The 12,172-nt window shown below is 43.8% G+C and overlaps 1 protein-coding gene across 1 annotated transcript in view; it reads right to left on the bottom strand.

Moving 5' to 3' along the window:
• Positions 1-2,850, bottom strand: part of LOC307203779 (alpha-tectorin-like) — an 84,037-nt gene extending 81,187 nt beyond the window's left edge. Inside the window, exon 1 of the mRNA XM_079954897.1 lies at positions 2,746-2,850. Within this exon, the coding sequence (XP_079811023.1) occupies positions 2,746-2,809 (64 nt within the window). The 5' untranslated portion in view covers positions 2,810-2,850. The remainder of the gene's footprint in view (positions 1-2,745) is intronic.
• Positions 2,851-12,172: the final 9,322 nt, after the last annotated feature.

Raw genomic sequence — 12,172 nt, forward strand, 5'->3', positions numbered from 1 at the left:
GAGCTACCCATAAGGCTTGGATGCCTGCCACCTAGGCCTTCATTGGTCAGGTGGATCAATGGGATAGACTAAGAGGGGAGGACTGTTGGCAGTGTGATGCAATTCAGCCCACACTGAAGGCTGATGTGTCTGCACACAAAATAGCAGAGAGAGTCGGGGGGGGGGACACACCTCCAGACTTCCTAGACTGCCCTTTAACCTTTGTTGCCCTTCCTTCAGGCTAGACTGATACTCTTATGGTTGCTGACCTCATTTCCTACTTTCCTCTTCTTCACTTCTCAACTTGTGAGGCCCCTTTGTGTATTTGTTGCTGAGATGCAAGAGCAGGTGCAACTCATGGCATTCTCTCATCTTAACTTTGTTAGAACTAGGATATTTCCCACCAAGCATGTATTTCCTGCAATAAATGCAGCTTCCTCATCTTCCTAAACCCAGAGTCTCAGTGAACTTATGGTATATCAAGGGTAAAGTGTGTTCCTGCAACAGTGATTTAGTTTTAAGTTCAATTTCTGCTGATGCATTTGAACTCCAAATGCCACCAAGAACCACATGTGACATGCTGAGCACCCTGGAGGAATCCCCACAAAAGCAATTAAATAAATTAATAATCAGTTCATCCTCTACTCTAATCCCCTTAATACCACCCCAAAGCTATTGTACAACCTCAGCAGAGATGCTCCTTAGCAGAAATTGCTTGCTGCTTCTGTTTGCTCACTGCCATGCCACACTAAGCTATCATGCACAGGAATGGGAGTGGGTGGAGAAATTAAATTGCATTTAAAGGTGAATCTACCCAATTCACACTTTCTGAAATTGCATGAACTTAACACAGCCATCCTTTGAAAACTGCACTTCTCCAAATCTTGCAATGCATTTTCTGAAACCCAGTAATGTGTACCAAAATTTAAAAAGGAAAATAAGCATAGAGTAGGGTCCAGTGTGAACTGAAATGCACATATTCCTGAAAGCAACATGGAAAATGCATTATATCGGGGAACATTGCTTTGCAAAAATGTGTATATTAGGAGAAATTTGCACTAAAATGCTGGTGAATTCCAGGGAAAGAAAAATCCACAAGCTGAGGTGGAAATGCAGAGAACCCAAGAAAAACCGAAATTGACATATTTGCCCATTCAAAAACACTACCAATTTCTTGCATACAACGCAAAACACACATATCTTATTCATCTTTGCAAGTGACAGAGGGCTTGAAAGATATTGCTATGAGACATTCTCTGTCTCTGGAACTCTTTTAAAAAAAGAAAAAGAAAACTGTTCTAAATGCAAACATGTAAAGATAAGTTGCCATAAAACAGAGAGACTGGCAGGCAGCACAGCCAATCAGATAATCAACATGTTTTTGCATATGGATACGGACGATGTTAATGTCTCTGGCAAGCATTCCTTTGCCAGAGAGACAGTGAGCGAGCAAAATCATTTCACAGCTGTTATGTAATAGCTGAACAATTACAGCTTGGGTCACAGCTGTGAAATGTAGGGGTTGTTGTTCTTTCTTTTTTCCAAGAGTGGAACTGAGCCCAACTTTTCCTTTTAACAGCTGCTTTAAGAATCCGCAATGAGCTGCATCTTTGCAGGTGCAGCCTCTTCAAACATCCCCAAAGGTTTACCGGGTCCCATTATGTGGAAAAGCGCTACAACCATTTCCCTTTATTGGGAACAAGTTCTACAGGGTAGATCAAAGCGGGGAGCGATGTGCAGCTTTCCACCGGGATCCGAAACTAGTCTGAATAATGGTTTCTGATATCAGTCCTTAAACACACTCACCTATCTAGGGGAAGGGACAGGCTATTTATTACAACACCATTTCCCTCCCATTTTGCAAAAAAATAAAAAATAAAAAATCCATACAGAAACAAGCAAACAAATACTGAAACAATAAAACCGCCAACCTAACAGAAGCTACACTTCATCAAACACAAAATTCCCTCTGTGAATCTCAAAAAAAACCTCTGAAACAGAATTAGATTCACCCAAAGCCTAAAAACTAAACCAGAATGGGAGAGATGAGCCTTCTTGGAGAGGTAGGCCCATAAACCCAGTGCCACCACAGAGAAGACTCTGCCCCATGTAATCACTTCCCTGTTACTCTGAGGGAATGGGGAAAGGGGAACATGGGGCAAGATTTCCTTAGATGACCTGCCTGTACAATTAGTTGCGTACGGGAGGCGACAATGGGAGTGCTCAGGTAAGCTGACTGTGTAAGGCAGGAGATAACTGCCTCTCTCTGCTGGTACAGAAGCGAAAGCAGGTGCTATGTGGGTCCCACAAAATAGGGTGCCTTTTGCATCCACCGTGGCAGCGTGGCAGTTGCTTCCACATGGTGTGATTCCACACGGCTGTGGGACGCAGGTGAGTTGCAGAATCACAGGCATTACTCACTTTCCCTTCCGGCTGGTGACAATCAGACTCACCCAAGTGACCCTGCTTATCTGGTACTTTAACTCACACCAGTTCTCCAGTGGGATGGGAAGCTGCCTCCCTGCTGCCGTGGACATCTGTGGGGTGGAATGCTAAGGTTAGGGCACCAGATTTGGCGTCCCAAGGATACACTTTCTTGGAAATCAGTCCAGCTGCAGCCCGCGAGATGTACTTACTCTGCTTTCAAAACTGAAAAGCCATTAGCTATACATGCCTGGTTCTTATGCAGCGTATCTTTGACGGGAGCGGTTTGCTAATTACCGGGGAAGTATCAGTATCCGGCCGCTGACGAGCCGAAATACTAACCTTGCTGTCGAATAATTATGAAGGCAAAAGCCACCCAGCTTCTAAAGAACGACGGGTAATTCATCCTAGAGGAAGAGGAAGGAGAAAAAGTGCAGCAAATCAGTCGCCCATCCAGAACCAGGTCCCATATGTAAATCCCACCGTAAAGCGTATGTCAAGATTGCTTCAGCATCGCTTGATGGGACCAGACGGCTTGAAATTTGGGAAACCAGTCACTTCATCCGTGCCCACAAACACAAAACCTCTTAATTAGGTCGCGGTTAACGACACCGCTCTTGTTTGAAAAGGGGAACAAAGGGTTTGTTTGGCTCATTTTGTCGGGGCAAACTCAGGGAACAATGCCGGAGGGGGCAAGTTTGCTAGAAAGTGCTACCAGTGTCAGCTTTAATAGGTCTGAATATGAAAATAGCTCGGAGAGGAAACACTCATTCCCCTAATAACCCCAAATGATTCCTCAATGATCTCCACGCTACAAAGCTTTTGGTTGAACAGATTCTTATTGTATACCAAAACGAGAGCCAATTATCTACCGTGGAGTGCTCTCCTCGCTGGAAAACTTTCAGTGCTGCTTTAACTAATCCTTCCTTCTTCTTCTTCGTCTTCTTCTTCCCTTTCTGTATCAGCTGGTGAGGCAAAGAACACTTCACATTTCTTGACTGGTAGGATGGGAGGACAAACATTGACATAGCTGCCCATCTTTTGCGTTAACACAGATATCAGTTTTGCAAAGGATTCGGCGGGGGGGGGGCGTGTGTGGAGACGAGATAAAAACGAAGCTCCATAAATAATATAGAAATCCTACGTGGGTATTTTAATTCCTTTCGTGCCCTGAGGAATTTGTTATACATTATTAATCCGGTACAAAATCGCTCTCAATGTAAAGTGCTCAGAGTTTCATTACCTTTGCATTTTTATTAAATCAGGGCCAGATTTTTGCATTTCTGCCCAGGAATCTGTTGCAAAAGAGAGAAACATGGACTGCCACTCTGGACCAGGTGAAAGGCTCTTGTATTAATTTGCAAGGCCCTTAATGACTTGGGTTCAAGGTACCTCAAGGACTGCTTGATCCCTCTTATCCCTGCCCGGTCACTGAGGTCCTCGGGAAAGTCACTGCTTTTTCGAGGCAAAAAAGGTGCCGGACCGAATGTCCCTCGGAAGACCCACTGCAGAGCCCAAAGAGGATCTCTTTGGGCTGGGGGGTGGGGAGGGTCTTTTCATGAGCCAGAGGCTTGTTGAGGCTGCTCAGCTGAGGCAAGCCCCCAGCCCGCCTCTCCAGCTCATGTGAGCCAGAGCAATGTGGGGGCTTGCTCAGTTGAGGAATGGGACATCCTCTACAGGCTCCTGAAAGGGTCTCTTCACAAGCTGGAGGTGCAGCGGAGCTTTGTTGAGGCTGGTCAGAGCTCTCCCCCCACTTCTGGGACCCAGCTGAGAGGTGCCGGAATGCTGTTCCGGCCTGTTCTGGCTGGGAAAAAAAGCCCTGCTGCTAATGGTCACCATGGCTCAGCTGCATGGCTTAGATCAGCGGTTCTCGACCTGTGGGTCCCCAGATGTTGTTGGACCAGTGGCGTAGCGTGGGTTGTCAGCACCCGGGGCAAGGCAAGTAATTTGCGCCCCCTAACCCGTGGATTTGCGCCCCCTAACCCTAACCCCCAGATGTTGCGCCCGGTGCGGCCGGCCCCCCCTGCACCCCCCACGCTACGCCACTGTGTTGGACTACAACTCCCATCATCCCTGAGCTCTGGTCTTGCTAGCTAGGGGTGATTTTGTGGTACTACCATCCAGTTGAGGTCATTCAGGCCCCTTCTCTCTGCCCAACTTCTGATGCTTAGTAAATACTTTTTTTCTAGCAGGCATTTTAACAGAAGCCTGCTTTTACAGTTTTAACTGATTATCGCCTTTTCTGTATTGTGTTTCGTGTACAGCACTGAAGAGACGACTGCCATTAAGCGGTATCTTACTCATGTAGATAAATAATAATACAGAACTCACATGGCTGTCTTCAACAAAGTTCAACTCAGAGTAGAACCCACTGAAATGAATGAACCTGTTTGCTGTGCCCATTAACTTCAATGGGTCTACTCTGGGTAGGTCCATCACTGGAGACAACCCACAATGCCTCCTGCATTTAGTTCAATGGGGGGGGGAGAGCAGCCCCAGGACACCCACAGAGCTGACCCTCCTTTGAAGGGAGCTGTGTGGGGCTCTGAATATGGGGCAAAGCAGTGGCATAAAGGGGGTTTACAGATTATTATTATTATTATTAAAATCTACAATTGTGCCCAAGTCAGTCTGGAGCACTGAATGTCAGCACAAGTCGTACAAAGATCCCACAGATAAACTCAGTTGGTAGAGCATGGAGACTCTTGAATTATTATTGTTTTATTAAATATTTTCTTAATCTCAGGGTCATGCCCACACTGCTCAAAAGATTCTTGCATTGCAGGGAACTGGACTAGATGACACTCATGTTTCCTTCCAACTTTATAATTCTTTGATTCTATGAACCCAGAATGGTTACATACACACGTATATGCTAGGAGACGACAATGGGACTAGTATAGGATTCGATATATCTTCAGAAACCTGAGCAAAAGCCAGCAAAATACAGTAGCAACTACAGCTGCAGTCATCTGCACATACCGGGTTGTAGCCAACTGAATCCATACTTAGTAGACTAAGGTTACCAGACGTCCCCGGTTCCTGGGGACAGTCCCTGGATTTACAAATCAGTTCCCTGACAAAATCCATCTATTTAGTAGGAAGTTGAAAAGTGACCCCGGATTCACTGGGGGCGGGGGGAAATCTGGTAACCTTAGAGTAGACCCACTGAAATCAATGAATTTTCATTGGATCCACTCTGAGCATGGATTCAGTTGGATACAACCTGCCACCTTCAAGTCCCTCTGTAAATGAGCAGAACTTACTTCTGAAACAAGCGTTGGGTCAGGCTCTATCATGAGCCATTGAAAGCAATGGAGCAGGACTTCAATATGATGAATTTCAATCAGTTGATTTCCATGGGACTTTGCTACAAATAGCTTTCCCACCATTTCCCCAATCTATTATTATTATTATTATTTCTTAAATTTGTTTACCACCCTATTCTCACAGGTCTCAGGGCGGTTCGCAGTCTTGAGGGGACAGGAAGAGGATGGGCTCCCATGCACCCATGGTTATCATAACTAACTTTTACTGGATTCAGATGTCGCCTTTCTTCTGCAGTGTAAAGCTATCATTAATGTACCTGTGTCTAACATTCTCTCTCATACACACACACACACACACACACACACACACGTACAGATTCATTTTCCTAAAACGTAGGAGTGACAGAGATATAATTATAAAACTGTACAATGGAAAAGAGAGATATATGTAATGACATACTAACATTCTATGTAAGTTTAATGTGTGCATGATAGGTATAGGATAAAGATATCAAGATGAAATTTCAGCATTTATCTATATATATAACCAGGAACTGACATTGATATAGCAAATGTGACATGTTCCATCAAATAAATCCAGAGTTCCTGGAATACTGAACATATTTCTGGATTGTTACAAGGGCAGAATTAATTTCAGCTCCTCAAACTTTTTGCTGGGCTCCTAAATGGCAGACAAAGAGAAGTTCAACTCTGCCTATTTTACAAGACATCACTGAAATGCTGTCATAAAAGCAGGCTTGCAAGGGACAGACTCAGAGGAAGTTAAGATTTAAAAAACATATACATGGAAAAGAAATCACCAACCTGGTTTGTGGCGAAGAAAATTTAAATCTGAAATAGAAAACCCAAAACTTGGAAAAACCTGGGGAAAAGAAATGATGTCAAGGGCACATGCCAAAAGCCCCCTTTCTAATTATGGTTGATGGCTGATGCCCCCCCCCAAAAGTCCTTTTGGTCTTTCTATTGAAAATCAACACAAAGCTTTTCTCCCCCTTTATGGAGTAGTGACGAGTTCCAATTCAGGACAAAATCCACTTTCCCATTCTAAGGGTTATTGACAAGTTGGCTCATCAAAAAACGCAGATCAAAAACGTGGGCCGTGTAAGTCAGGAGCAGCCTCTCACTCTTGTTCTTTCTGAAAAGTTAAACCTTCCAGTGGATCCAGGAGGGAAATGTCAAAGCTACAAGGAACCAGGTATGTGGCTGTTTTGACCAGAATCACTTTTCACTTACAAGGGGGGAGAGAAAAAAACTACAAAAGGCGGAGGAAAAGGACCCCTTCCTTCTTTGTGCTCCCGACGGAGGGTCTATATAGTATTACAAAATTAGCATTAAACAGCATAGGAATTAAGCACACACACACACACACACGAAGTGAGGGCTGTTGGCTTCCAAGTTAATTGTACTCTGGTTTATTTTACATTCAAACAGATGTCCAGAAACCAGTTGAGGTTTTCCAGTCTGCCAAATCCATGCCCCACCTTTCAGCCTGGCAAACCTGTTGCAAAAAGGCTAAGGGAGGGGGGTGTTGTTTCAGGAAAGAACCTGGCTATAGAGTTGCCAATTTATAAGGGAACAAACCAGCACTGCCTGTTCTAGCAGCTTGTTCTGCAGCGTTTTGTGGCTTGGCAACTTAGCACAAGCGCTCAGTAATGTCTGCAGGGATTCAGCGGTTGTTAAGGGCAGAGTGACAATTGGTTGAGAAGCTGGTGACCTCTTATCTATCCATTTCCCCCTATCCTAGCACTTTGTCCACTGCAAGATGTGTTGGAATTAGGGGTGCCAACTTGAACAAAAAATATTTTTTTTTTGGGGGGGAGACCTAGGTAAGCCCTGCCCTGCATAATTGGTTCTGTACCATTTATTCACCAGCACATCCCTAACTGCAGTGCAGATTAAGTCAACTCCCTAGTCTAGTTAGTGGCTCAAAGACATGTGAACTGAAATTAAGAGAATAGAATTTGGATGTCCATTGTCCCAAGATAATCCACACAGGATCCCAAAGCAAAAATGGAGGCACAAATCTGTTCTGCAAGACACACCAATGGAGACACTGCAACACTGCCGACGTGTTTCAGTCCAAATTACATGTGCATTAATCCATCCTGTTCCCATTAGGACACTCGCTTTGGCACTTTTTATCAGTTAGAATATGTCTTAATTGGTAAAATGGTCACACCTGTCATTTCCGGTTATTTTGAAGAGTTCCCAAATGATGATATAATGTAATTTGGGAAGCAGTGCTTGCAGAGAGACTGATGCAGAAGTTTCAGGTGGATGGAGGGCAGAAACATAGAAAATTTCATGGCAGACTGATGGCCATTTATTCAACATTAGAACAAAGACTCTGTAGGACAAGTAGTACCTGTCTAAAATATACCACTGTGCTCATTTCTTTCCTTAATACTGGTTTCAACAACCTTCAGACACTCTCCACTTCAGTGGTCAAAGGAACCTGACGGTTATCATTCTGACTTGACTTATGACTTCAAGTTTGGAAAGTCAGGATATTTGGTTCAATTCTATTCCATATGCAATAATTATAATAATGAAGAGATGTCGTTGGGCACCAAGGAAGAAGGCATAATGTCTTCTCAGAATGTATTATAGAATTAGGTCTAGTTACTTGCCCTAGTGAGGTTGATAGTTGGAAGAGTTGTGTGAGGAAGGTGGAGTGATCAGTGTCAGCTAGGATTCAATCCAAGGCTGCCTTTCCCTTCTGCCTGCAGAAATTAAAGAGACCTGCCCCAACATTTTGCTTACTGAACAAAACCAATGCCATCTCTTCTACAAAGGACATGTGACAAAGTCTTCAGTCTTCAGGCCATGAGTCTTCCATGGCACTTCTGGTAACTAAATCTCAGGTAGCCTAGCATGAGCTCTCTGAAGCTCAGGGGTTTCAAATCCCTGCATTCCTTTCGGAAGTCATTGCCAATGCCACACACCCTGCGTGCCCAGGTTACAGTTTTGTGGATTGGCACAGCTGCAACCACTGCGGCAGTTATCAAATGAGATATACACTGGGCCATTGCAACTGGAGTGATGCAGGTGGTCTTTGTTGCAATGGGAGGAACTGGATCTTCTGGAACCAAGCTTTAGTAGGTGCACTCAATATACCATAGCACTGCCAGCTCCATGGGTGGCTTTGTGGCATGACACTTTAGTGGTGGGGCACTCGTCCTTGCTGCTGTTACTCCTTGCCACCGCTGAATGCTCACATGCCTGAGAGGGATAGGCAACTGAGCGAATATATTGCGGCAACAGCTGCTCCTCACTGTTCCTGTTTAAGCCGCTTAATCCAAACCAGAGAGAAAGAGCAGCTACAGCCGAAGTCAGGAAACTCTTGCCATGCCAACCTCCAAAGGTGATCCTGCAGACTGAAATAACTTCTATCCGGGGTGCTCCACTCTTGCTCAATCCCATCTCCTCCTGTATTTAAACTAGATGGCCAGAATTGCTACATCAACTGTGTGATCCTATACATGTCTACTGAGTTCGATCGGACTTGGTCCCCAGTGAGTGGGCACGGGATTGCAACTCAAGGATCCATGGCAAGTCTATATGGCAGCATTAGCAAACAATGCCTGATTTAATTAGCATGCAGTCTGATGGACCAGCAGATGTTGTAGCAACTTCTTGAAAAACCATTACTAGTTTTAAAATGATATATGTTATATAATTGACCTGTGTTTTTCCCCACACCCCTAGCTACAGTTATAAATCTGATGTGGCTTCTGCTTTTTAGGGATATGCATCATTTATACCCAGGGGGTCATGTGCAGCCTGCACACCAGTGGCACATGTATTGTAGAGTTCAGCAATCTAAGAATGTCAGTGCTGAGAAGTTCCAAACCACCATGGTTGGGCGTTTTGCAGCATGAAAATGGTAGGTGCTATCTAGGGAGATTTAGGACTACCAAACTTCTTTTGAAACCAGCACTATATAGACAGTTATGTGCCTAAAGGTTAAATCAGCAAATATTTGCTTATGGGTCAACATTATATGAACTTTGTTACAAGTTCCTCCAACTTCCCCACTTCACTTTTTCGGCATTCTTGTCTCACTGAAGATGAAAAAGCCAGAGAAGATGCAATATTTTCAGCAGTCTGGGCTTCTGTGCTCAGTTCACAACCTTTTAATTCACTTCTTTAACTTTAAAAAAAATTCTTAGCCCAATTTCTATCATGCGGACAAATAAATAAATAAATAAATCCCATATACTTCCCCCCAATAAACAGTTTTAGCCCACCATTCCACGGGGGCGGGGGGGGGGAGAGAATCCAACTTCTTTGCGCAACTTAAGGATAGAAGAATTAAAATACAGGTTAGATAATTTGTATAATTTATTCTGAATGCTAAATTTGGGTCTAGCATGCACAGAAACTGGTTTCCTTCAAGTTCTGTAGACCAACAAGCCTCCTTAAGGCCATATTTCTAGAACCACATACAGATCACTTCTCATTTGCTATGGCTTGGTACCCAGAGACAACAGTTCCCCGAGTTCTGAAGCTAGCACATTCAAATCCCGCAAGTTCAGCACGAACCCGTTAAATGTTGTAGGTAATTTACACAATTCATTATTGATTTAAAAGAATTTTTAATACCTCTCATCAGCCAAAAAAAGAAAGCAAAAAAGCAAAACAAAGCTCCCAGAGAGGATTAGAAATGTTAATATGAAGCAATGGTAGTGCGTTTTATCAAAGTTCTACCTAGAGCAAACCCACTAAAATTCAAGTTCTACCTAGAGCAAACCCACTAAAACCCATTCTATGGATTTACCCATTCTGGGCATGCCATTTCATGGCTGCCCAGTTATTTCATGGAAGTGCTACCTATGCCGAACTGGGAAATTTAATTCCAATTGCGAAGTGGAAAATTGGGAGTTGGAAACGATTTGAGATTTTGCGGGAAAAACAATATATGAACAGCAAAAGCCTCCCCTCCTCCTGGTGACTTTTATTACGCCGCCCCCCCCCCACCCAGCAACTCCTCTTTAAGGCATGGAGCTTTCTGCAGGTGCCCAACACTGATGAGAACTATAAGCTTGCTTCCTTAAGAAATGAAAGCTGCAATTCTTAAAGAGGGTGGAGGTGTCCATGCTGGAAACGATGTTCATGGTTCAGAATGTTTCCATCAAGCAAGCCATTCTTCCCGTTCATGCTATTTAGCTTATTGCACATACACATTTGCCTTCAGACGGTTGTTTGAAAACCACCTTGAGATGGCTGTTTAGAAAGGCAATTCATCAATAATATTTAGTGATAGCCATTTTATGCAACAGTGCGCTCGCCTGTTGGTTGGGTGGGTGCTATTGTATAAAGTGGCTGTCACACATATATTCTTCAACGAAAACACCAAAATAGCCTTCCGCTGAAGAACTTCACACAGAGACCACCCAACATGGCATCATCAGTACTAGTTGTAAACATTTTGTGCAGTTCCACAATCGAAGCATGGCAAGGATGTGCACAATCTCTCTCCTTTTTTGGGGTGCATTTTTTAAAAACAACACCACCAAAGTGCATGTTCAGGTCAGTGCCTGTGCAGGATGTGGATAGCTGGAGAATGCTGTCGTGTGGGATTGGTGACATTTGCAAACTATAGTGGTCCACTAGCTTTACTATGTTAATCCTGCCAAAGAAATTACATCTGGACGGTGTGTGTGTGTGTGTGTGTGTGTGTTTGAGAGAGCGAGGTACGGTTACATGAAGCTTACTCCCTTTTTCTAATCCTTCTCCCACCTTGCAACCATCTGGTTAAACAACAAAACTTTAAGATTACAGTGGTACCTTGGTTCTCAAACACCTTGTTACTCAAACAACTTGGAACCCAAACACTGCAAACCCGGAAGTGTTCCGTTTTGTGAACTTTTCCCGGAAGCCGAAAGAGCTCCGTTTTGAGTGCCACGCTTCCGTTTTGAGTGTTACGCGGAGGTCTGTCTGTTTTTGCTATTTATTTTGCGTTTTTATTTTTGCGGCTCTTTTTGTTTTGTTTTTGTGACTGTGTGGAACCCAGTTCAGCTACTGATTGATTGAAGGTGTGACTGCAGTACATTGTTTATTGCTCTCATTTTACGGATCAATGGTCTCAGTTAGATAGTAAAATCCATGTTAAACTGCTGTTTTAGGGGTTGTTTTAAAAAGTCTGGAACGGATTAATCCATTTTGCATTACTTTCTATGGGAAAGCACGTCTTGGTTTTGGAATGGACTACCAGAACGGATTAAGTTTGAGAACCAAGGTACCACTGTACTGCTTCTCCCAATCTCCATGAGTTTTTCCAGAACAGCATGGGTTTTGCACAAGTACCGAACGCCTTCAGAAAATTACACTAGGTGCCAAGGTACCAAGGAATACAAGCGGTAAAAAAAAAGTTTCTAGCTTTTCTGAATGGAAAGGCACAGCTGGAGTCTCAGAAGATAGATGGCCAAGGGCAGTCTTGCTTCCCGTTCCTTCTCTCTCATGACTAGCAGAATAAT

The sequence above is a fragment of the Podarcis cretensis genome (genome assembly GCF_951804945.1).
Source record: "Podarcis cretensis genome assembly, chromosome: 15".
NCBI lineage: Eukaryota > Metazoa > Chordata > Lepidosauria > Squamata > Lacertidae > Podarcis > Podarcis cretensis.